General features: G+C 37.9%; 1 protein-coding gene across 8 annotated transcripts in view; it reads left to right on the top strand.

Annotated features, from left to right (window-relative positions):
* Positions 1-25,056, top strand: part of LOC102067773 (dynein axonemal heavy chain 5) — a 156,684-nt gene that overhangs the window by 79,719 nt on the left and 51,909 nt on the right. For 6 of the 8 annotated variants that reach the window (XR_012581608.1, XM_074547041.1, XM_014264275.3 and 3 more), the window contains exons 53-63: positions 569-898; positions 2,520-2,726; positions 2,814-3,056; positions 3,696-3,850; positions 5,567-6,231; positions 7,403-7,683; positions 8,043-8,258; positions 10,785-10,952; positions 17,865-18,083; positions 20,578-20,754; positions 24,088-24,282. Coding sequence is in view for 7 of the 8 variants with exons in the window: in XM_074547041.1 (XP_074403142.1) it covers positions 569-898; positions 2,520-2,726; positions 2,814-3,056; positions 3,696-3,850; positions 5,567-6,231; positions 7,403-7,683; positions 8,043-8,258; positions 10,785-10,952; positions 17,865-18,083; positions 20,578-20,754; positions 24,088-24,282 (2,856 nt within the window). In the remaining variant the exon portion in view is untranslated. The remainder of the gene's footprint in view (positions 1-568; positions 899-2,519; positions 2,727-2,813; positions 3,057-3,695; positions 3,851-5,566; positions 6,232-7,402; positions 7,684-8,042; positions 8,259-10,784; positions 10,953-17,864; positions 18,084-20,577; positions 20,755-24,087; positions 24,283-25,056) is intronic. The other 2 variants (XM_074547048.1, XM_074547036.1) reach the window with 2 other exon arrangements.

Raw genomic sequence — 25,056 nt, 5'->3', positions numbered from 1 at the left:
AGATTGGCACCTGGGGATGTGGCTTAGTGGTGGATTTGGCAGTACTAGTGTAGTGGTTGAACTCAATAATAAAATGGTCCTTTCCAACCTAAACAATTCTATGATCACAGTTGACATTAAAGACTAGCAAGCTGTCTTGAGGTATTGAATAAAGAATACTTATAGACCTATACTCTGAAAATATGACTTAAATTAAAAAAAAAAATTCTGCTGAGAAAAAGCAATTTCCCAGCTTCCAGTGTAGCTCTGTACTCAGTGGCTCTGTAGAATAGGACATGTGACTACAAATTGTGCTAAATTAACTGTTCTTTGTCACTGTATGAATGCCTGTATCAATCTGAAGATATAGTCTGGATTGAAAATTGTAAGTGATGCCTTTTCTTAAATTGAAACTATCCAAATTCAGTTGAATATCTGACTTCATGTCCACAACTGCCTAGCACATGAAGCTTACAGGCACCCAATGCACTGCATCTGAGTGCTTGGTTGCCACATTGCATGTTCATAATGTAGAAACACTTAACTCCTCCATTCCTTTTTATTTTTTGTTGTTTCTGGTTATGTTTAGATCACCAATGAGATTGTAAGGCAGCTGATGGAGCAGAAAGGTTTCTACAGTTTGGAGAAGCCAGGGGAATTCACGAATGTGGTTGACATCCAGTTTGTAGCTGCCATGATTCACCCCGGGGGAGGTCGGAACGACATCCCACAGCGCCTGAAACGCCAGTTCAGCATCTTCAACTGCACACTGCCTTCTACTTCCTCTATTGATAAGATATTTCAAACAATAGCTGAAGGCTATTTCTGTGAACAACGACATTTCCCCACAGAAGTATGTAAACTGGCTTCAGCATTAGTATCTACAAGTCGAAAGGTTTGGCAAATGACAAAAGCAAAGGTAAAATTACACCTATTAAGCCTTGAAAGATCTTTTGTACTGTACCTGTTGTACTGTCATGTGTGTGTTTGTAGTTCGTATTGTGAAGCTGTGACCTGTGGATGTAACTGCTGGCTGATGCCTCTGTTCTGAATTGGATGCTCTGAGCACCAAGTTATGGATGAAAATCCTAATGCAGTGTCTTCTGTAGCTGATATAAGCATAACATTATATACATATAACATAATAGACATAGCTGATAGGAAGATTGAGAGATCTTCCAGCTGAGAAAATGTTAAGACCACAAGGAACCAGAAATTAAAAATTAGATAGGAATCTTCTGTAAAAGCTGTTTGGGATTGTGAGAAACTTTGAAGATCTGAATTTCAGGAACGAAGTCAAATTTGGCAGAGAGGGAATCAGTTAGAAAGAAAAAAAATCTGATATTTAATAATTTTATAAATATTAACTTTTTCCATTTTAAACAGACTGTTAAAAACATTTGACTGCAATTTCTGAGCAAATTTTGCTTTGAGAGAGGCAAAAAATTGGGTATAGAATGAAATTTAGTATAGAATGAAATTTGAAAAGAACAAAACTGCAGCATAGAAATGTATGTCAAATTTGTTCTTATTAGAAAAGTGGAGGAGAGTGGTGGAAAGGTAGGGATTTGTTAAATTCCTGTCCAGAAAAGGTTGGTCAGGATTTCACAAACAACTCACTATACTTGCTTTACACAGAGAAATAGAGGAACTTCTAGTGCAACTATTGACTCGTCACTATTGGCCAATATATTCAACAGAACTGGTGCTTATTACTACTAATTAACTTCCTTTCATACAGAAAATGTAGCTTTTACTAGGTTGTAAATATTTTCCCAAATACTGTTTTCTCAAATTTTTCCCTTCCCTTCCCTTCCCTTCCCTTCCCTTCCCTTCCCTTCCCTTCCCTTCCCTTCCCTTCCCTTCCCTTCCCTTCCCTTCCCTTCCCTTCCCTTCCCTTCCCTTCCCTTCCCTTCCCTTCCCTTCCCTTCCCTTCCCTTCCCTTCCCTTCCCTTCCCTTCCCTTCCCTTCCCTTCCCTTCCCTTCCCTTCCCTTCCCTTCCCTTCCCTTCCCTTCCCTTCCCTTCCCTTCCCTTCCCTTCCCTTCCCTTCCCTTCCCTTCCCTTCCCTTCCCTTCCCTTCCCTTCCCTTCCCTTCCCTTCCCTTCCCTTCCCTTCCCTTCCCTTCCCTTCCCTTCCCTTCCCTTCCCTTCCCTTCCCTTCCCTGTTCTTGGAAATGACAAAAGGGAAATGACAAAAGCGGAAATGACCTGGAAGAAGGGGCAGGAGGAATACCACAGGACAGGCAATATTGACATTTTTACTGTGCTCTTCAGTGCCATCATTGGCTACCCTTCCAATGTTTCTGGGACTCAAAACATTAAAAGAAACTCAAATTAAATCTATGTGAAATTAAAGAGATGGTTGTTGCTACTGTAGTTTCTTCATTTTATGGTTGCCTCTTAAATGCCAAGCATGTATTTCTGCTTTAATGCAAGACCAAAGTTTGTGAAAATACCCACATTCACTTTCAGTTAATAATAAGTAGAAAATATTTTCATTTAGCAGTTATTTGAATATAGCTCATGACGTTATTTTGTAGATGTTACCAACTCCAGCTAAATTTCATTACATCTTCAATTTACGAGACCTCAGTCGTATTTGGCAAGGAATACTTACAGTTACTTCTGGTGTCTGCCAGAGCATCAGTGTTTTGGTAGCCTTATTCCAACATGAGTGCAGACGTGTTATTGCAGACAGGTTCATCAGCCAAAGTGATAAAGACTGGTTTGAAGACATGATGAGGAAGGTAAGCAAATAGTATTTTAGTATTTGCCACGGAAAGAGGCCAATGACGCATTTAATTACTAATGCAATCCTTAATGTATTGTTGTAGATTGTTTCTGAGGAACATGGTCAAGATGTGTTTGGAGATAAATGCACAGAATTATACTTTGTGGATTTCTTGCGTGATGTCCCGGAGACTGCTGGAGATGAGCCTGATGATGCAGAGTTGAAGGCTCCTAAAATTTATGAGCCTATCCCATCTTTGGATTACTTGGCTGAAAGATTACAGATGTTCATGCAACAGTACAATGAAACTGTCAGAGGGTCAAAGATGGATTTAGTATTTTTCAAGGTATTAATGCTTGTAATTGTATTAATACAGAAAGTGCCTGGTCTTTTGCACTTAGTGATACATAGGTCTTGTAAGTTTCTATCACATTATTTTGGAGATGGCTCAGAACAACGAGGTTGTTTATACAGTGCGTGTGAATGACTGAATGTCATCTTGCTTTCCTGAAAGTCACCTCCTTGTCAAAGGTCTTGATGCACAATGCTTTCTTCAACTTTAGTTTGGGTGGTTTGATAGAATAACTGCAGCAGTTGAATGAGAAATGCCTACAGTGCACTGGTATTTTACTTTTGTCAGTCTATATAGAGAGCTTGTAAATAGGTCAGCTAAAAGGCTGGAGGAGTCCTTTCTGCTTTTCCTTCTGTCCCCTAAGGGGCATGCCCTCAGCCCTGCTGATGACAAACTGTGCATATGACATTGTTTCATACAAGCTTGATACAAGGACATTTCTCTTGGGCTAGCCCTGCTGCCCACTGAAGTCAGGGGAAATCTCCTGTTGATTTTGAGGAGTACAGGACTGAGTCTTAGGCTCCAGAGAAGCCATTTAGCTGTTGGGAAGCAGTTGCTTGGTGACATGCCTCTAGGGGATTATACAATACATCATTTTTGCGTCTCTTCATCCCTTTTTCTCTCAATACACAGGATGCAATCGTCCATTTGATTAAAATATCACGGATAATTCGTACTCCACAAGGAAATGCATTGTTGGTGGGTGTAGGTGGATCTGGAAAGCAGAGTCTGACCAGACTAGCAGCATACATTGCTGGACACGAGAGCTTTCAGATTACTTTAACAAGGTAATACAATGCAGTGTGCATGGACATTTGCTCCTTAATTTGCCATAGAAATGAACTCCTCACAATGAGTTTAAAGAAATGCAAACCTCTCAAATATTTTATCCCTCATTCTAAATGACATTTCCAGTCTTATACAGCCAAACTGCGTTATGACAATTTCTGTTAATGACTTAATATTTTGTAGTGCTGGAATTCTGTAATTTATGGAAATTTGAAGTGAAAGGGAGTACTACTGCCTTCCTTCTTTGTCTCTTTTGTCATAGGGTTTACAGGGCTAAGTAATAAAGACCAGCAGAGTGTATTCTCCTTTGCAAACTATTTAAAATGCTGAGAAGTATTCTTTAGAGAGACATATCAGGTCTATGAATAATGTTATGAGGCTTCTGATGAAAGGAAAGATAAAGAAAGACATATCACAATCTCTTCCTGTGTCCCAGAAGCAGAAGAAAGGAACACTGAGAACAAAAACAAGGGTGAAAAGAAAAAACCCAAAGTGATAGAACAGAATCCCTAGATTTCCAAGACTAATAAGACAAATATTAATAATGACAATGAATATGGAAGGAGGAAGAATGAAATTAGCAGTGAAGAGAGGATGCTGGGTCATGTTTTGTCTCTAAGTATAATTTCCCATAACTGGTGTTAGATTATTAAACCAGATACACTGCTATTCTGATTCAGTAGAGAAATTCTTATGTTCCTATCAGAATGCCACAAATCACTGTAATTACTGTAGCCAACACATACAAAGAAGAGCTGGAGAGTTTTTCAAGCTCTGAAGTACTTGCTTTATGGGTATTTATAGAGCAGAAATAAAATGGAGCTGAAAGAGAATTGGGACACTTCCTGTGTGGCATATTTAATATGTGAAGAATAGGTCACGTGTGTATTGCACAAATGACTTATGGCTTTGAAGAGATTCTTGGAAATAAGAGACTGGTTACAAAGAAAAGAAGTTTCTAATTTCAGCTCTAGTTGGCTTGGGACAAAATCTGCCATTTTAGTAACATTACTTTGTGTCATTTTATATTGCACAATCTGAAATGTGTAACTGAATTTGTGTGGATTTATCTGAATCTTGCTTACTGTGTGCACCAGCTATAAGACACATAACAACAGAACCAGTCACGGTCTCCATTTGCAGTAGAGCTGATCAGCCCAAATGATAATGTTCAAACATAATTTCTGGGGCTTTATTTTAGTTAAACCATATAACGCAATAAACCCCTCCATTTCATTCTCTTTTGTCTCTTAATGATTTCCTTTAACCTGCTCTCAATATCTTCAGAAGATAATCCAGCTGTATTTACCTAATGGTTACAGTTATCAGAACCTACTTGACAACTTAATCCAGCTGTATTAACCTATTTCTAATAAAGAATTTACATCTGCAAACCATGGGGATACAAAACAGCATCAAAAATGCCTTAGATATGGTATTGCTCTCACCTTACTTTTCCCCAGGACATTATTTTGTTGACTCCACCTCATTTCACATTATTTATATTACTGATCATTCACTTTGGGAAAATGTTTATGAAAAAGAAACCTAAAAAATATTATCAGGAGCTATGGTATTAAGTTCTAATAATTGTTGTTAAGAAAAATGTATCTGGATTTTTTTCTTGCCTCAAGGAAGATGATCCAGATGATACATATCTCCTAAAGTGATCTGTAATTCTTGTTCTCTCTTTCCTTAACACTTTTCTATTCCAGAACATATTCTACCAACAACCTTTTGGATGATCTGAAAATGTTGTACCGCACTGCAGGTCAAATAGGAAAGGGTGTTGTCTTTATATTCACGGACAATGAAGTCAGAGATGAATCTTTTCTTGAGTACATGAACAATGTTTTGGCTTCAGGTGAAGTCTCAAATCTTTTTGCACGGGATGAAATAAGTGAAATCACAGAAGACCTGATTCCAGCAATGAAGAAGGAGTACCCAAGGCTTAGTCCCACTGGTGAAAATCTTTATAATTACTTTCTTTCTCGAGTTAGGAATAACCTGCATGTGGTTCTTTGTTTTTCTCCTGTTGGGGAAAAATTCAGAACTCGTGCACTCAAATTTCCAGGTCTGATTTCAGGCTGTACCATAGACTGGTTCCAGCACTGGCCTAAAGATGCTCTTATAGCAGTTGCACAGCATTTTCTAGCTTCTTACCATATTGAGTGTACAGATGAAGTGAAACAAAGTGTTTTTAACACCATGGGAACAATTCAAGATATTGTAGCTGAAAAATGCGTTGAATACTTTGAACGATATAGGAGACGGACTTTTGTCACACCAAAATCTTACTTGTCCTTCATTGGAGGTTACAAAACTGTTTACCAAGAGAAATTTGCCAGTCTTGGAAGTTTGTCTGAACGCATGAGAACAGGTACTGTAAAAGCTTCTTGATTTCTGTTTCTTTCATTGTTTTTAAAAGGATGAGAAGAATCTGAATAAAAGGATGTAAAAGCATGGATTTAGATTGTGAACTCTCATTAATTTGGAAGCAGACTCAAATATTTTCAGCTGTATTGTGTGTGATTACAAAATGTGCAGAGGTTTTGTTTCCATGAACTTTATGAATGTGCAGATTAAAGAGGAGTTTTGGAAATAGTGTTAGTTAGCAGTTAAAATATTTGAAACTCCTGCTTTTACACGTATGTATGACAAGGAACTAATGAGATCCTAGTTTTCACATGTAAGCATGCCATGAATAAATCTGAAAAAAGGTAATTAAGTGCTCATATTCAGTCCCTCTGAAGAATTTTTTAAAGAAATAGGTATATGCCAAAGGTACAGTTTTAAAAACATTGCTCTGCACATGGTCATACATGGTAAACGATAAAGTCTCCTAAACTGAATGCTATTTGGAAGTGAATGTGAAATTAAATTGCAGATTTGCCCTGTGTACACTAAGTCCAAAGGTAAAGGGTAGCTGGCTGTCTGGAGGAGCAAATGTGGGGGTTTTTGAGCTAGAAAGATGTATATGATGCATTTACATTTAGAGACATGCATTTATATATAAGGATGTTTATACTTAAGAGATTTTCTCATAATTTGTTCAAATTATTGGAGCATTGTATTGCTCAAGAATCTTTAGATTTTTTTAGCCCCATCTCATCTGGATCTTCATGTAATGTTGAATTTAGAGGCTCAGCCTACTCTCCTTGTGTCTTTGCTTTCATTGCCAGGTTCCTCCCCTTGGTTTCGTACAGAGTACAGCCTAGTACTTTTCATGTTCTTACGGATTTCAGAGATTTCACACACAATTCTTAAGACTGTCATTTCCATGCTAATGTTTTTGAGCATGTGTTTAATATTTAGTCTCCTTCTCATGTATAAGAACATAAATAAGTGATCAAGTGATGGATTCTGAATGCTTTTACACATTTAAAAAAAATAAAATCCCCTGCTGAATTTTGGTGTTCAATCAATGGGATTACTCACTGGTGTTCCTAAATATGAATCTGAGTGATTTATTTTAAATATCCACATTGCTTCACTGATGTTACTTTCTTCATAGGTCTTCCTGTTGCTAAAATGGAATTTGTCCACTACAGGTCTTGCAAAACTGATGGAAGCTGAGGTTTCTGTTAATCAGCTCTCCAAAGAGTTGGTTATGAAGGAGAAAGATTTGGCTATAGCCTCAAAAAAAGCTGATGAAGTTTTATTGGAAGTAACTATGAAAGCCCATGCTGCAGAAAAAGTTAAAACGCAGGTGCAAACAGTAAAAGACAAGGCTCAGGCTATTGTGGATGACATTGCCATTGATAAAGCAGCAGCAGAAGAGAAGCTTGAGGCTGCAAGACCTGCACTGGAAGAAGCCAAGGCAGCCCTGCAGGTCAGAAGCAAATATATTCTGAGCATGCATGTAGTTAATAATTATTATGTGCCATAATGTGACTTATGCTTCTAACTTGGGACGATACGGGGGATTGAAAGAATGGCACCAACCTGTAAATCCTTGTAGAAAAAGCCCTGAAAACTGAAGAGGGGAAGAAGTAAGATGGGCAGTACTCTATGGTCAGGTAATGAAGCAGTCATAGAGTGGCACTACCTTTAAGGACTTTCTGCAGTAGTGCTTCTGAGGGACCTGCAAAACTGCAGCAATTGCATTGCACGTACATCCAAAAGAACACCATTCTCTGCAATTGAGCGACTGTTTAAATAAATAGACTATTTTCTTCTATAACTTTTCAGACAATAAAACCATCTGACATTGCAACTGTTCGCAAACTGGGTAAACCTCCTCACCTGATCATGCGGATCATGGACTGCGTACTGCTTTTATTCCAAAGGAAAATAGACTCAGTGACACTAGATCATGAACACCCAGGTGTGAAGCCATCGTGGACTGAGGCTCAGAAGCTCATGAATAATTCAGGATTTCTTAGCATGCTGCTTACTTTTCAGAAGGTAAGTGATTAATAGGGGCACTACTGCTTCAATAAGCATCTTCAGAGTTTGCATGAGAGTGTCTTCTACCATCAAAGGAGGTTTGAAACAGTTTTGTCTATCTATAGTTGCAGATGCTTTGTGACAATTCTTCCCTTTCACGGGTCATTATCTCAGTAATTTTTCTCCTGGGCCATGCAGTGGCTTCTAGCAGACAGCAGTATCCTAAGCACTAGATCAAATCTTGAGAAGCTGAGTGTTATCTTATTCAGGCAGTTCCTGCTTCTGAGTAGGAATTTGCCTTAAAAGGGCCCACTCTTGGCTTTTTAATAGCTCACCTACTCCAGTGCTACCATGCCTGTTTGCCTGTAAGGCACTTGACAATTCTGTCACCAATTTGCTAGGGAGCTAGCAGGAAATAAGAAAAAAATGAGCAGGAAAGGTAATGAGAGGATTGGGGAACTTTAGGGGTTCTTTCACAAGAAAAATAGTGAAATGAAGAATAATGTTATTATCAACCGTAAGAAGAATAAAAGTGAACAGATTTTTATTTCTATCAGGAAATAGAAATTTTGCAAGGTTGACTGAACTGTGAGACAAAGGAAAATTCTCTATAGGGAAGAGAAGAAAGATGTCACAGGTTGCTGGACCAGAAAAAGACCTAGGGTAGAATATGAAGTGGCAGAATCATAGCCCAACTTTATAATCCAGGAGACCAAGCAGATTTCAGCAAAATCCTACTTTCCTGTAATGTTGAAGAACATACTTTCATTTGTACACTAATGTTTGAATCTAGTTAGCCGTGCATTTTTCTGATGCCTTTTCTGAGCTGCTGGAGTGTTTTTGTTGTGAAGATCATTCTCACTATCCCCAGGAGCCATTTCTCCCAGAGAGCCATATTGTGGAAACTTGTACTGCCTCTGTAGACAATTTTTTCCTGGGGCTGTCAGTCTGGTCACTTTTCCAAGTGCTATCTCCACTAAACAGAAAGAGGAAATTAGTTTTAAGATAGCAAGGACTAATTATGCTCTCCTTACTCAAGTTTCTGTCTAATGAGACTTCCAGAGTTTTGGCATTTATTAATAGTGCATGTATTCCTGCTGGTAGTTGGCAGCACATTTAGCTCAGAGGAGTCAGAACAATTTCTGTGGGACTGAGTTCTTGCAGTGAACATGGAGTAGAATATTTGACTACTTCAATTCCTGACGAGGTCCTTCACATGCTATTTCTCATTTTGAGTATATATGACAAGAAAGCTCATTGTGTCTCAGTAGACCACATAGCTTAATTGTTTGTGAGATTTTTGTTCTTTCCTAATGTGTTTTAGGCAATAACAATTAGTGGATGAAGTTCATTGAGTTCAAAGTTAATTACTTAAAAGGAAAAGCATGACATTTTCCAAGCTTTTGAGCAGAAATTTTAGGCCACTGCTGATTGATCTTTGCTTCACCTTTGCCAGCTTGTTAGCTCATTATTTTGAGTAGGAGAATAAAAAAGTCAAAATTTTTGTCCAGCAGTATTTTACATTTTAGCAAATGATCACAGTGAAAACATCACCATGGCTGATCTTGGGAGTAATATAGTGAATGTCTTTTTTATTAGAGTAGCTAAAGATCAGATAAGTACAAGGCAGTCCTTCTGCTGTGCAGAAAAACAAGAAAAGGGTAAATTGTTTGACAGTATGAATGGTGGATGATTTTTAGATGCATTAAAAGAAAGGCATTAATACATTGCCAAAAAAAAGGGAAGATTCTGGAAATGTCTATTGTTAAGCAGTCATTTTTAGCCTGTATAAGCTCTTCTACTTTCTACCTTGCTCAAGGAGATGAATTCCATTTTCTTCCGACACTTACATAATTATAGATTAACCACCATCAAAGATCTGGCTTTTCATATTCTCAGCAGATTGTGAAAGGGGAAAAAAACCCTGGGATTAGAATAATAGCTGAAAGAAATTTCTTTCATGGTTAAAGAAAAGGGTTGGCTTCAGTGAAGTGAAGACAGTGCCTTGCAGTTTCACCCTTTTCCTTCTGAAACCTGCATGTTTGGTTCCTTTAGCTGTGTTCACACCAGTGCCTGTCTGATGCCATGGGGAGATTGTTTATGGAACTAGACTAGAAGAAAATTAATCAGTAGTTTTCTGACTTATATTTCTGTCATAACAGTTTCCAGACTAGATCACTGAGTGTTGGTGAGGGTATTAAAGATGGGTCAAAGAGAAGAAGGTGCAGCGTTGTAGCAGCAATAACTTAGAACAGCTTAAGTTGTCATGGAGCTACGAGCACTAGGAACATCTGTAAATGTGTCAAATTGGGGTATTAAATGCCAACTCAAGTCAATCTGTTGCAATGGAAGTAGGAGTTATTTTCACGGGTACACAAAAACTACTAATCTGTCCTTTATAAGAGTGAAAGGCAGCAGTGTTGCTTTGTTGATTTATTCTGTGAGAAGTGATACCCTGTGATTAAAAAAAAAAAAATGTTTCTGTGAAGCAGACCTTTTTCAAAAATCCATTTTAAAAAATAATTTTTCCTTTTCATTGACTAGGACTCAATTACAGAAGAAACTGTGGAACTTTTAGAGCCTTATTTGGATATGGAGGATTATAATCTTGACACTGCTAAAAAAGTATGTGGAAATGTAGCAGGTCTTTGCTCATGGACACAAGCAATGGTTTACTTCTATAGTATTAATAAAGAAGTTCTTCCTCTAAAGGTATTTCATATTGATAATTTTATTTTTTTGAGAGATTACTGTAGTCAAGGGGAAAAAATGTCATGTTATTTTGGTTAAAAAAAGAGATTCTTGTTTCTTCACACCCAGTTGCTCAGTCAAGCACACAGATGTTTAATATGTCCTGGCAACTTTTTCTCCTTACACTCAACTACCCTGTGGTACAGCTTTTACTTGTGTGAACACAGTAAGCATTCAGTTGGTTCTTTATAGAGCCTGTCTAGCTGTGCATGGGAGACAGTGATACCCTCTCTGCCCTCAGAGTGGGTGCCAGGCACTACGGCTTCAACAAAACTCCTCAGTCCTACTGGCCCGGGAAGGAACCCACTCATTGTGGTCATGATAGAATCTGGGAGAGGAGAGATCACTCTTGGCATAGAAACGTTCTTTAAGGAATTTAGCTGGAATTCATCTCCCTAAAAATATTTTGGAGTTTCAAACTGCTACATGCAAGTGTATATATGTAATAAAGTAGTTGTGAGGTATAGAATTCTGTTGAAACATTGAACTAAACTAGAAAGGGATCAGCCACTATTGTGTGAATTCCTACAGATAGCTTTATTGTCTTGGAGATGTTCCATTTGTGAGCACATTGAAAATAAGGGTCTTTGCATATTTATGTAATGATTTATAGTCATTGCTCCTGCAGTGAGTTTTATGCCTCTTTTCTGAAGAAATACATCCAATCCGTTATGCTTCCACTGCACTCGTGTTTGGTTTCTTATTGAATAAACCACTGTATCAATGGTACAGTCAAAACTCTCTGCATAATCGTTTAGTATACCTAGACAGATCTGATTCAAATATGTTAAAAGCATATTCTTTTTTATTCAAGTAACTCAAGAGAGTGCTGTATTTTCGTGATATATAACTAGCTATTTCCTTTTCAAATAATGCATGTTCACTAATGAAAGCAGAATTTGAAATGTTACTATTGGGAGCTGTAAAAGGGAGCAAGACCTTGGGGAAATAGTGGCTTTATATGCAAATGCAACCCTGAAAGCTGAAAACGTGCTCTTGTAGTTTTTATTTGTATATATATGATTTAGGATTACATATAAATTTAGCTTTGTGTTCATTATTGTCACACTGTATCTGATAAAAGATGAAACATACATATCTTGGCAAAGTGGTGCCTATTGTCAGGTATAGCAACAGTCAAAAATATTTTAAAAACTGAAGATGACAGAGGGAGGGAGAGAGGAAGGGTTTAAAGTATGCAGAAGATATTGCAGGAAGCAGTGTAGTGATGCTAAGAAAATAATTGAAAATAAATGTACAATTAAACTGCATAAAGTACTAGCTGAGTACTAGTGCTAAAAGCAGGTTTACTGAATGAATTAATCAAGCTCCGTTATCCTAACTGCTGTTCTAGGATATAAATCCCTTTCAACACCTGCAAAATAGATTCAATATATTTTTAAATTACATCTTAAGTGAGGCTCATTGCCTCATTTATCTTAACTATGACAACCTGTGAAAACTAATTAATAGCGACTTATATTTTAGTGTGCAAAATTATTTATTTATAAATAGAAACATATATTTTAGTGTTCAAAAATTATGTATTATTAACTTATATATTTAGTGCACAAAAATATATAGATATATGATATATATTTTAGTGTGCAAAAACTTCTATTTTATAACTTATGTACTTAGTGTGCAAAAATTTCCTAATTCCTAGGAATGGATACTGGCATTCTTTAGATCAGTGACCTGCAGCCCAAGGGTCATTAGTTGGACTTTCCTGTAAATCTTGAGCAGGAGGATGAGCTGTTCCTCCCCAGACTGGTACCTAGTAAACCAGCCTGCTGCATTAACCTGAGAATTTTGAAACACCATCTGCTCCTTATGTGTTATTTGAAGAATATAAGATCAGAATGGAGAAGCCCTGACTTTTGCTGTGATACTGTTAGCTTCCAATTAAAATAATGTGTATAGGAGTATAATTTCCCATAGGGATGCTTGCAGTGACTTTAATTAAGTTCTCCTTAGGCTGTTATAGTGATCAAGGGAAGTCTGTTTACAGTTTATAAATTCTGTTTGATATTGAGGATTCTCCCTGTCACACTCAGTTTTAAGTATGAGACTTTATTTCCTTTTCTACTTTCATTTGTCTCCATGCTGAACTAAAAACCATAGCAAGCAATGAAAGGAAATCTTGCACCTGAAGAAGAGGTAATAGTCAAGGAATGTTGAAATTTGATAGTTGTCCATTTAAATAAGCGTGTCCTTGACAAGGTGATGCCCACTGGGCAGGAAAACAAGCATGCAAGTCTGAATCCAAGGCCCACAATAACTGTAGAAGGAAAGAATATACTTTGGTGGGGGGGATGAAGGGAAGGATTAGGTCACCTAACAAACCAGAGTGAGGTCAGGACATGTAACTGAACAGAAAATATGGAAAGTCTTTCACTAGCTAGTACAGACAGTGAAAAGCATATAAGAGATATGTTATTTTAGTCCCAAAGAATGGTCACTGATAGCAAAGAAATTGAGTCCAAGATTTTATTAATGTCACTCTTGCAGGGATTTGTTTGCATGTGCACATATGTATGTGCAGGTGTATATATATTTTTTTAAATTTGTATTGTTGAGGTAAAACCACTATTTTTGGAATGTCTGCAAAACTTGTGTATGTCTTTGCCTTTTTTACAATCTTTCCCTAAGTAATGGTGGATACAAGTGTATCATGACGCTGAGTCTCTGAGAAGGTTGACCCAAAACCAATGAAGTGTCTAAAGGAAAAGTCTGCAGTAATCTGGGACAGGAGTAGTTTTGAGACAGCATGTCCATGAAGAGTCTTCAGTCAGATGCCATGTGCCCAGAACAAGACTGAAGCAAAAAGCAAAGATGAGCACTTAGCAATTCCCCAGAAGGTCAGGAGCAGAGTGACAGAGTCCAAGAAGCCTTCTGGCCTAGTCCAGTAGCAGTAAGTGCTCAATGGACTGTTAAAACAGTGGACTTTGAAAGATGAAATTCCTTAACAAGAGAAGTGCTAGGAAAGCTCCAAATCATCCTTACCTGCAGAGAACTCTGTAGTTTTGGATGCTTTTTTTTTCCTAATGGGATTCTCCTAGTAACATTTCCTCAATTTAATGAACAGCAGTTGCTCTTCAGAATGATTTGGGGTTGATCTGGGCATTCCATCCAAGATCCAGAATAGCATTAAATGGTATGAGGCTTCTTTCTGTTGGAGAAGTCATTTTTATTGAACTGCTTCCATGGATCAGGGTCAGATATACTTGGTACTTTGCAAATCTGAGTTTGCAATGGATCAGCAAGAGGCTTAGTGTCTATGTCAATAATAATAAATTAAACAGTACTAGTGAATTTTTGTAGGCATTGGAAAGTGATCGTTTACACTGGTAAATTTTTAGAATGATCCCTAGTTTGATTTGGTCTTTGCTGAACAGGATTTTTCAGTAGTCTCTGGGCTCCTTTCAGGTTCTATCCTGGTCCAAGAGCCGTTCCCACAAGGCTACCAACATGTAGTCATAGTGTTTTAGAGGGTGAGAGAGCTTAATGTGAGTTTTTTTATGCTGGTCAACATCAGTGCCAGAGAAAGGTCCTGGGCGTGTTTCATTTAACAGCATAGCTGTGACTGTAATTATCTTTATTTGCTCTGGTTTTGGTGCAGGTGCTGTGTGTACCTGCCCCACGCAGACACATGCAGAGGGCAGTAGCAGCACTGGCTCTGCAGCAGGTGCTGGGAGGATTGTCTGTCTGTCTGGTTCCCCAATGCCAAAGGCAAGGAAAGGCTGAAGCTGCTCCTCTCACACAAACCCAGGCATGTTCCAGGGTAGCATCACTTCTCCAGGAGCACAGATCAGAGTGTGGACCTCTTGTCTTAAATCCTCATGATTCATCTGCATAAAATCCATTTATTCAGGCTTTCACACTGCATCCAGCTGGAACAAATTGTGTATCCTTGCTCCGCTGCATGATGCAGGGGGATGAAATGAAGGGTGTGAAGCTTGTTCACAGGGCAATGCCACTAAAATTAGAAAGGCTACAGTGGTTCTTAGTGATTGGGAAACATGTTTCCTTCCTGCCTAATATTGGCTGGAAATGTTTGTATGGAGCTGATTGCAGCTCTAATAGTCTTCTTGTGCAGAAGATTCTCTTTGGCAGCAGAACTTGCCTCCTGCCCTCATGGCAGAGCTCTATACAGGAGGCTGCCAACCAACCTGATACTGATGTCAATACAAAAGTTGTGTTTGTACCCATGGAATTTTGAAAACTTGCGTCTGAGGGGGAAAAAAAACCAGGGAGAAAGCAAATTTCAAAGGGTCATCTGAACCAAGTAGTCTTTCTGCCTTTGAGAATCACATATAGGTTGGTCATCCTGATATGTTAGCTGTCAGTCTCATGCAACAAACCATTGTTCATCACATATGATCAAGTAGCCTATAAATCAAACTAATATTATAATGTCTTATACTTTGTTATGATTACCCTGAAAGTGGCTGAGAACTCTGATTAAATTGTCTGTAAAATAGTTTCTTATTATATGTCATCTTCCAGAAAATCTGTAAAGTCTTGTGTAAATCAGTTCAGGGATTCTTTTCATGTTAGAATACAATATACTTTTTTTGTACTCATCCTACTCATCTAAAATATTTTTTTTATATCCCTACATCTTCAAAGCTGACAGCCTTTTAAGAGTTTTTAAGAATGGGGAAGTTTGTTTCATCAATCTTTTGCACTTTTCTGGGTAGTTTATTGCTGCTTTTCATATTTACAAGGCATCATTGCTCATATATATTGGGAGTTCTCATGCCCATCCTTTTCCACTGAGGTTCACATCCTGCTGTGATAAATGTCAAGGTGTTATATGAATCTACACAGTCAGGTGTAAGTTCTCTGTTGTTCCAGCTGTTCTGCCAAGGCTATTATTCACAGCCCTCCAAGGATCTTGTTTCCTGTGTAACTTCAGTATTTGTCAGGTGGGACTGAAACATTATGTCATAATATTGTTTCACTCCCATTTTTAGCCCTCAGAGAATTTAAGGATATGAGGATGCTCTGCAGTAGGGAAAGTGGTGAGATAAGGTAGAAGAGGGCTGGTGCAGGGCTCCTTTTGGATCTCAGTAAGAAAGGCCTGACAACAGATGGCTGAATGAGGCATCTGCTTCAATAAGACAGAATAATAAGAGGCATTTAAAATAGTTTGAATGGCCAAAAGAGAAAGTTTTCTTTTCATGGACAGGATCTGCTCTGCACAGGATACCATGGGCAAAACTATCCTGGCTCTCTCGTGCTGCATGAATGTGGGGTGTCCAGCATTTGAGAGAATGTAAAGTTTACTCACTGTTTGTCTTCTTCTTATGACTTTTTTAAAGGCAGTTGTCTTATTAAGCCAGTTGTCAGGCCTTTCTTATTCAGATGCAGAAGGAGTCCTGCACTGTCTCTCTTTCTCTCTACCTCACCCTTTCCCCTGGTGCGGGGGGGACAGTAGCACTACGTCACCTCCTAAAAGCTCCTTTGCTATTGGAACTTTGCCCAATGGTCCAAGATTCACTAAAACATACCAGCAGTTGATCTGAAATCTGCTTATCTGGGTTTAATCAAGACTCACTGATTGAGCAGTGCTTATTTCTAGGCGATGTTCTTTAATGTGTTTTTTGATGAACAGTGAGGTAAAAATATTTTAGCATTCTTGCATGATGGAAATTTTGTAAGCAGCCATTTTACTGGTTCATCTGGATTCCAAAATATGTTTTTATCTCTGGGATCTGTCAACATAGCAGGTGCCTGCAGTAGATGAAATTTTACTGACAGTGCTATTCTCTTGCATATACTGTCTGCATATACCTAGATTGCTAATATAGATGGGCAGAGATACATGGGATTCACCTGTATCCAATACACTTTTTGCAACATACATGTACACAGGTATTAGTAACCTACTTCATTGATTAGTACAGATATGCTTCTGTAATTCCTTCCTCACAAACCACTCTTTTGAGATAGACCAGACCCCAACCCATGGTTATGCTGTTGATTAGGAGTTGTTCCTTAAGAGAGATGCCTTCTACTGCTACTTTTTGTAATAAAACAGGTTTTACAGATTCTTGGTTTCCATCTTCATAACTCTTATAGAAGTAAAAACCAGCAATAAGATACATGATATTTAAACAAGCTTTTTTAAATATTCAGAGCAAATGAAAGCAACCTTTATCTGTAAGTGTGAATTTCATAAGAAATTTGTCAGGCTCTAATCCTTTGCAAATGGGTATGGAAATACTTTCTGAATTCACAGAATATTTTTTCAACCCTGTTAGGAATATAAAAGTTAAGAGGCCACATTTAAATGACTGGTAAGTCATCATGCAAATTTATAGAGAAATGTGAAAAAAGTCTCTAGAGTTTTACTTTCCGGAGAAGCAAAAAATACACTTGTTATATTTTTGTTGTAGAGATAACTGATGGAAAAAGAGAGCAGAAGAGTAGTGTATGTTCTCATTTTTATTATTTTATAATTAATGAAGATAGTATTAAATTTCTTTTGTGCTGAAAATGTATTACAGGAGGCATATATATATAAGGCAACGCATTGTATATATTGCCTCATATATCTAGTATACAGCTATTTCAAGTGTATTGTGATTTGAAAACATTGATAATTGTGTGATTAATAGACCGTTCTGAAAATATTGTTAAAATATCTTAAGATTGCCTTGAATAACTATAGTGCTATGCTTCTGATCCAGAAGTAAAAAGAAAAAAAAAACTTCTGTCATCTTAGAACATATATTATTTTTTAAGTACCCAATACAGTACAGTATGTGCCATTAAATGAATGTCATTTGCTTCTGCCAAAAGAATAGGTATTAACTTTTCTGCCAAAAGAATAGGTATTAACTCTTTACTTTTAAATATCTATAGGCAAATCTAGCTTTACAGGAAGGAAGACTTGCAACTGCCGAAATGGAGCTGAATAATGCACAGAATCAGCTGGACGAGAAGCAGGCGGAGCTGGATGAAGTACAAGCCATGTACGACGCTGCTGTGAGAGAGAAGCAGGCCTTGCTCGATGATGCTGAGGGGTGCAGAAGGAAGATGAACAATGCCTCAGCTCTGATTGAAGGACTAGGGGGAGAAAAGGTATCAGCACATGTGTGCATGTTTCCAGCACAAAGGAGGTGTGCAGTTTGAGAATGCTCCACAACAATCATAGCAGCAAACTCAAGGCGTGGTGACTTCTTGATATCGCATGACACTTCTTTTAGTTATATGTATGCTTGTTTTCCTTGATGCTAATGTACCTTAAAAAGTAAAGCAATTTCTTGTGTTAATTCTTCTGCATGAAGATTTATAACATATAATTCATATGAGGATAAAGTTCAGATTTAAAGCCAAGGAGCCAAATTCCTTTTAGCTTTTTTAAGAAGAGGAATTAGGCTTAACCTAAATAATTGCCCTAAAATATTTATAAGAAGGATTACTCTCTTTTTCTCACCAAGTATACAAGAATACAAATTTGAAGCTTGACTAATTTCCTGAATTATAATTGAAACTTAGGTTTCTACTGGAGCCTTTTACAGAATTATGGGCTACTTGTTATCCTCTGCACTGAGCTTGAAATTTACCTTTCCTATGCAGATCTTTCTGGCTTCAGTCTGAAGGTTTTCAGAGGAAGCAGGATACTCTTTCCCCCCCTCTTCTTATTTGCTTTGTTAATTCCTTCATTGATTTCACACAAAGTCAAAATTGATGAGAGTTCTGACTTAAGCCATTGTGTCCTGTGAGGCCAGCACCTCAGCATTTCTTTGCATTGCTGCCCTTCATATTGCATCAGTCAAAAATCTTAGATGCTTTGTCATATTTTTTCAGTGAATTTCTAAATTTAAGAACAAGGCAAAAATAGGAAATTATAGTGCCTTATTGTGGGTTTTATGAAGCTTTGTTCTATGAAGTCTTGTAAGAGCTGTTATTCCACTCTCCTTTTGAAAATCCAGAAAAAAAAATTAAAGACTCTGTATGGCACTTGGAGGATTAGGCAAAACTAACACTGGATTAAATGTATATTTTTTTAAACTTGAAGCATGCAGGTCCTGACCAAGACTGAATGCAGAGTGATTGTATGGGAACAGGAATCTGGAAAGAAATTAATAAGCAAAATATGAGTTAATTATTTTAAATTTTTTTAGCACATGAAAAATAATACTTATAAAATTGCAGCATCATGGAATAATTGAGATAGGAAGGGACCTCTGAAGACCATCTAATGCAAAGCACACATCCCTCCTTCCCCCCTACTCAAGGCTCAGGGCATTTTTTGGTTGGGTTTTGAATATCTTCCAGGATTCCACCACTTCCATTCGCAACCTATTTCATTTTTTGACCACTCTCACTGAAATAAAGGGATTTTTTGTGTGTTGAATGTAAATATCTTATATTCCAATTTGTCCATTGCCCCTTGTCATTTCACAAAGTGCTAGTGAAAAGAGTCTGGCAATTTCTTCTTTACACCTTCCCATCATGTGTTTGTGCACATAAGTGCATGTGTAGAAATCCCTCCTGCACTCTAGACTCTCAAGTCTAAACCATCTCAGCCAAGGCTTCCCCCAAATTTTAGATTCCTGATCAGTTCTTTATCTGCAAGTCTGAGGTTAAGCAAACTGCCTTTCCCTCATTAAATCCTCACTTCACTGTGTTGAGAACTTTTGTCAATGCCTTCCTTAAAACCTCAAGGATTTCTTGTGTCTTTCTGCGTTGTCCCTTCAGATATTGGGTTGTTGAAGTTCCTAATGTAGACCAAGGTCTGTGGATGGAAGGTTTCTTCCCCTCATCTACTTCTTGTTAACCACATTGTCTGTGACAGACACACACATCTCCCATGCTGATCTTCCCTCTGATGCTAACCTACAAGCTCCCAACTGGCACATTGTCCATCCTTGAGTCTCCCATGCTGACCACATGCATTCCACTGCCCTCTCACATGAAAGAAAACCCTTCTTTCTCACCTTCCCAGCCTGTCCTTCCTAAAAGCCCACAGATAGCTGATGCAGCTCTCCAGTTGTGGATCTCTTTCCATCATGTTCCCATGACCCCCATCATATCATGATGCTCCAACCATGTGGAGAGTCCTCTTTTGTTCTCCATGCTGTGCACATTCCTGTAGAAACACTTCAGAGAGGAGCCCAGCTGTGATAATTCATGTTCTATAAGCAGTATGAAAGCTATTCCCCACCATTCTGTCTGGTGAACACTTTGTTTTTGTGGGTATCCTTAGGATGGTCCTCCATTGGCCCTGTTTTGTTGATTACAAGGTCCCTACAGTTTATCTCACCCCACACATTTTTGTTTGCCAGCCCTGTCCTTCACTTCCTCACATGACTCTTGGTCCTCCTCTGCCTGACACTTCATTCCTCTAAAGCTCTTCATCCAGCTTGGTCACAGAGATGCTTTTTCTCCACTTGGTCAGGTGGTTGCCATCACTTCCAAGCAAACTTCTACTTCTGAAAAGAATGATTTAAAGCAAAAAATACTCCTGTTTTGAAGAAAAATTATTTATCAGAAAGAGATAAGTTTTGTAAGTTAGATGTTTGTGTTAGTTTTGTGTCTGCTTAAGCTAACTTCTTTATTTTCCGTACAGCTTCGTTGGACAGCAAGCAGCAAAAACTTTCAAAATCAAATTATTAATTTGGTGGGGAATGTTCTTCTGGCCACTGGATTTCTCTCTTATTCTGGACCTTTCAATCAGGAGTACAGGAATTTGCTACTCCAATTGTGGAGGAAAGAGATGGACAATAGCAAGATTCCATACAGTAAAGTAAGTACTCATGTTTTGTTCTGACCTTATTCTTTGCCTTGCTGAGAAATTATATGCAGAGCATTTCATTCCAGAAAAGTACATAATTGGAAGATTATATACAGGCTGTCACATTCAATCAGATTTTTAATAAATAAAAAATCTGAACTGTTGACAGCTGAGCTTCTAAACCAATATGTTTTAAATTCCTCTTTACACTGTCAGGCATTTCACAATTGGTATGTAGGACCCTGCTCTGGCAAGAGAGAAATGCTGTCTGAGAGAGAAATGCTGCCCTGGGAGAAATAGCATAATACAGGAAACAAAGTAAAATTTGTCATCTTAGAATACACTTAGCTTTTCATAAGAGGAGGCATCATCTTTGCTCTTCCGTGTGTTATCAGTATATACCCTCCTGTCATGCCTTCTGCTGCATACCCACAACATTTAATTTTGTTTAATTTGAAGTGTCTTGTAGAAAGCAATTTTCAGGGCTTGCTCCAGTGTTAGCTTTTAAATCCATGCACCTTTGTCACCAGTGAGGCTGATGTTGCAGCATCTCCTTCCTTGGCCTGTGCCTGGGCAGGCCGAGGTGGCCTAAAATGCAGTAGGAGCTACAGTCCCATCATTCAGTTTCCGTTTCCTGCCACTTCATGTTCTGCCTTTATTAAGGTGAGCAACCTGCATGCTGAGACTATGAGATAGGGCAGGATACCTTGCATGAATCTTGTCCTTTGCTTTTACCATTACCTGCCTCAGGAGTGCCAGACCTGGCAAATGTTCAGGTGCAGAGGCTTTGCTCATGGCCAACAACAGCCTGACTCCTATTCCATGACTTTTAGGAGGTCTGTCAAATAATCTTCCCTCTACCTGGAAGATACATTCACACTGAAGGCAGAATTTGGGCCATAGTAATCAAAGCTGTCTTTCTGAGTAATCTGTGGTGTCCTCCACTTGGTTTTGTGAGTACCTGTGTACATTTTCTTCAGCAGTAAAGGCTGGAGAAATAATTCAGGGACTCTCTCTTCCTCTCAGCACAGGAGTTGAGGTATTAAGCTCAAACATTTCCTGTTTTCAGCTGTCAAAGATTTGGACAAAGCAGTTGCTGCTGAAATGTGCTGTGAGCTACTGAGCAACCTGTGTACATCTGTATCATTGTGAAACAGCTAAAGGCAGATCTGCATCTTCTTTTCAGTGTTTTTGGGATTTAGCACTTAAAACCTCTGTTAAGGAGACCTCTTTTCCATAAGGGGTTTGTTCACTTCATAGAAGTTACTTTTGAATATCTTTTTTATTATTTTTAATGTTAGGTTGGCATAATTCTGGTAGTGCTGATTAACCTTGACTTGAGAGAGGGAAACTTGCAATCCAGCCCAATTTATGCTGTGACTTAAAAGATGAATGACTCTGATCCACCCAGTAAAGCTCTTTGAAAGCTGCTGATGATAAAAAATATGTAAGGCCAAGATGGATTTATTAATAAAGTACCAGGAGCAGTGCAGTTTCAGGCAAGATTCTTAACCAGTGTGGCATGGGAGTTATCCTGCATACACTCAACTGAGGGAGGCTCTTTCCTGATTTCAGTGTACAATATGTTCTTAAAAGCTACTTACTTTGGGGAGTATCTGTCAAGATTCTCACCATTTAAGGATAAGAAATTGGATATATAATGTCTTTAGAAAGCAATACATAAAGAATTAAAATTCTGCTTTCATGAGGGTATTCTGACCAACATTACTGTTTGGCTGCATCCTTGAAAACTTGAGGAATACTTTCGTATGGTTTCTATGTTGCTCCCCCCTTCCTCCCCAGTATGCCTCAGTTAGATGGATACCATAGTTAATGAGTTTCAAAATGTATTTACCATTCTGTTTAGAATTCCCATTAAAGACAGAATTATGATTTCCATCATAGTGTATTGAAGAGAGTTTTGATTTTTCCCTGGGAATTAAGTGCTCACAAAAGGCAGCATATGGGTCTTTCTTGATACTTCACACTGCAGGAAAGAAAGCAGCTTTGCAGTTCAAGCACAAGGCTTGACATCTGCCTTACTTTGTCACAGACTAACTGATCGTGGGCATATGAGTCATTTAGGCATAACAATTTACAAAGATCTGTTTAAAATTAGCCACTTATCTGTTTAGTTAGGCACTTAAATTAGCTGAGTTTCAGAGTTGCAGGGTGGCTGATACTTCTTGCTGTAGGTAAGAAAAAGTTCAAAGCTGTTTAGATCCTACTCATCTGCTTAAGGAGCTAAATATTGTTTTAGGCTCCAATTGCTGAAAAAATTGCCCATTACATGCTCTTCTGTCCTTTGCACAAATGGAAACTAGATTCCTAAAATTTCTTTGTCTTCTGAGGATGATTTGTGTTGCTTCATTGTGAGTCTTCAATAATTTTAGAAGTAAAAAAATCAAAGGAGTGAAAAAGCTTTGGCATCTTGCAAACACTGTTATCATTAGATCTCATGATTGTATCACAACTCTCACAGTATTTGAAGCTCTGCTTTAGGCTTCAGATGCTGAATTATGTGATTTTCACTAGATTTACAGGCTTTTACCTTCCTTCTTTCATGTCTTTATTTTAAACATGTCTTTAAATAAAGCCTACAAGTAGGAATTGTTGAATGAAAAATGTAAGGAGCAAATTAAAAAATACCTTCAATTTCATTATTTTTACAATTCTCCATCCTTACTAAGGTGCTTTTCTAAATTGGAGTTTGGTTTGCTATTTTCAGCACTTTTTTCTTCACGTACACATTTTTGAGAGGCCAGTCACTTTTCAGAGGGAATAAAATAATGCAAGTTATTTGACAAGTGCAAATCAGACTTAAGGAGAATATGCGAACTGTGAAGGATTTTAGCTTAGCCTCAATAACCTTCCATGATAGTTCATGGTTACTGATTCATAGCACATCTCCACCCTCTTCTCTTAGTCTCCCACAGCCATCCTGTACTTGGAAGGCACTTTCCAGCAGGTGGAAGGTCTTGTGAGCAAGATGACAATTCCACTTCAACTTGCAGGAAAAGTGTTTGCTATTAAAAACTGCAAAAAATTAGTTTGTCATTAGATATTGAACTGACTTCAGAGTTTTTCTGACAGTCTCTGATGGGCATCAAAGCCTCAACAGAATTCACTTTCATTACTGCTCAACTGCAGTGATTGAGCCACTGAACTTTAAAGAAAAGAAACAGTAAGCAATAACTACCAAATACACTCCATCATGCATTCTGATCAGAATAAGAAGAAAAACCATCCAGCAGATGTTTTAGTATAGCTCCTCTAACTGGCACTTATTTTGTATTTACATGTTTTCTACTGGTACCGATTTTGTAATTGCATATTTTCTATTAGAACTTGAACCTTACCGGCATGCTTGTTGACAATGCTACAGTGGGTGAATGGAACCTCCAAGGTCTTCCAAATGATGACCTTTCAATTCAAAATGGCATTATTGTCACAAAAGCATCTAGATATCCGTTGCTGATTGATCCACAAGGTCAAGGAAAGATCTGGATCAAAAATAAGGAAAAGAATAATGGACTTCAGGTAAATAGTTAATTTACAGTTCTTTAAAATGTGTGTGTGTCATTTGTGTCATCATGCTTTGGCCACGTGTCATTTAAATCTGATGTTTATTGGTACACAGTTATGCAGAAACTAAAACAAAATTGACACAGAACCTGTACCCTCTATCAGGGTATCAATAACAGGCCAAAATAGCTTGCACTGATATGTTATGGCATATCTATTTTTATGATGAATCTTTTAATTGCTTGCTGTAGTGAAGGAGAAACAAAGAGGGAAGTAAAAGGTTGTATCTCATTCTCCGTCTTCTTGGAGACTTGTATCTCCTGCTCGGAGTTCTCCTCGGTAAGTCCAGGGGGAACAAAGTTATGTCAAGATTCTAAATACACAAGTGTTTAAATTATGACTTACATCTGGGATATTGTAACTTGCTGTGGTCTTTTTAGTGTTATGCTGTTGGTCACCCAGACACTGGCTTTATCTCTCAGCTGAATTTGTAATAAAAATGTAGGGAACATGCTGTTTTGGTAGATACACATACATCTGCATGATAACAAACATAAAGTGCAGAGTGGTGGAACAGAGTATTAATTTTTAAATAATATACTGGTTTAATTCTGTGTAATGTGCCTCTAGATATTTTAATTATACCTTTTTCAAAGAGCTTTGCCTGCAAGACAAGGATTTATTTTAAAAACATGTCCATCCTAATTTTTTCCTGGTAAAAAAAAGTCACCTGAAAACCATGGCTTAAGAGATGCCTGGAAAGGTTATTCAATTATCATCGTAAATAAT

The sequence above is a fragment of the Zonotrichia albicollis genome, chromosome 1 (genome assembly GCF_047830755.1).
Source record: "Zonotrichia albicollis isolate bZonAlb1 chromosome 1, bZonAlb1.hap1, whole genome shotgun sequence".
NCBI classification, from domain to species: Eukaryota; Metazoa; Chordata; class Aves; order Passeriformes; family Passerellidae; genus Zonotrichia; species Zonotrichia albicollis.
Note: the sequence above shows the minus strand (reverse complement) of the source record. Positions and strands in the feature narration are given on the sequence as shown.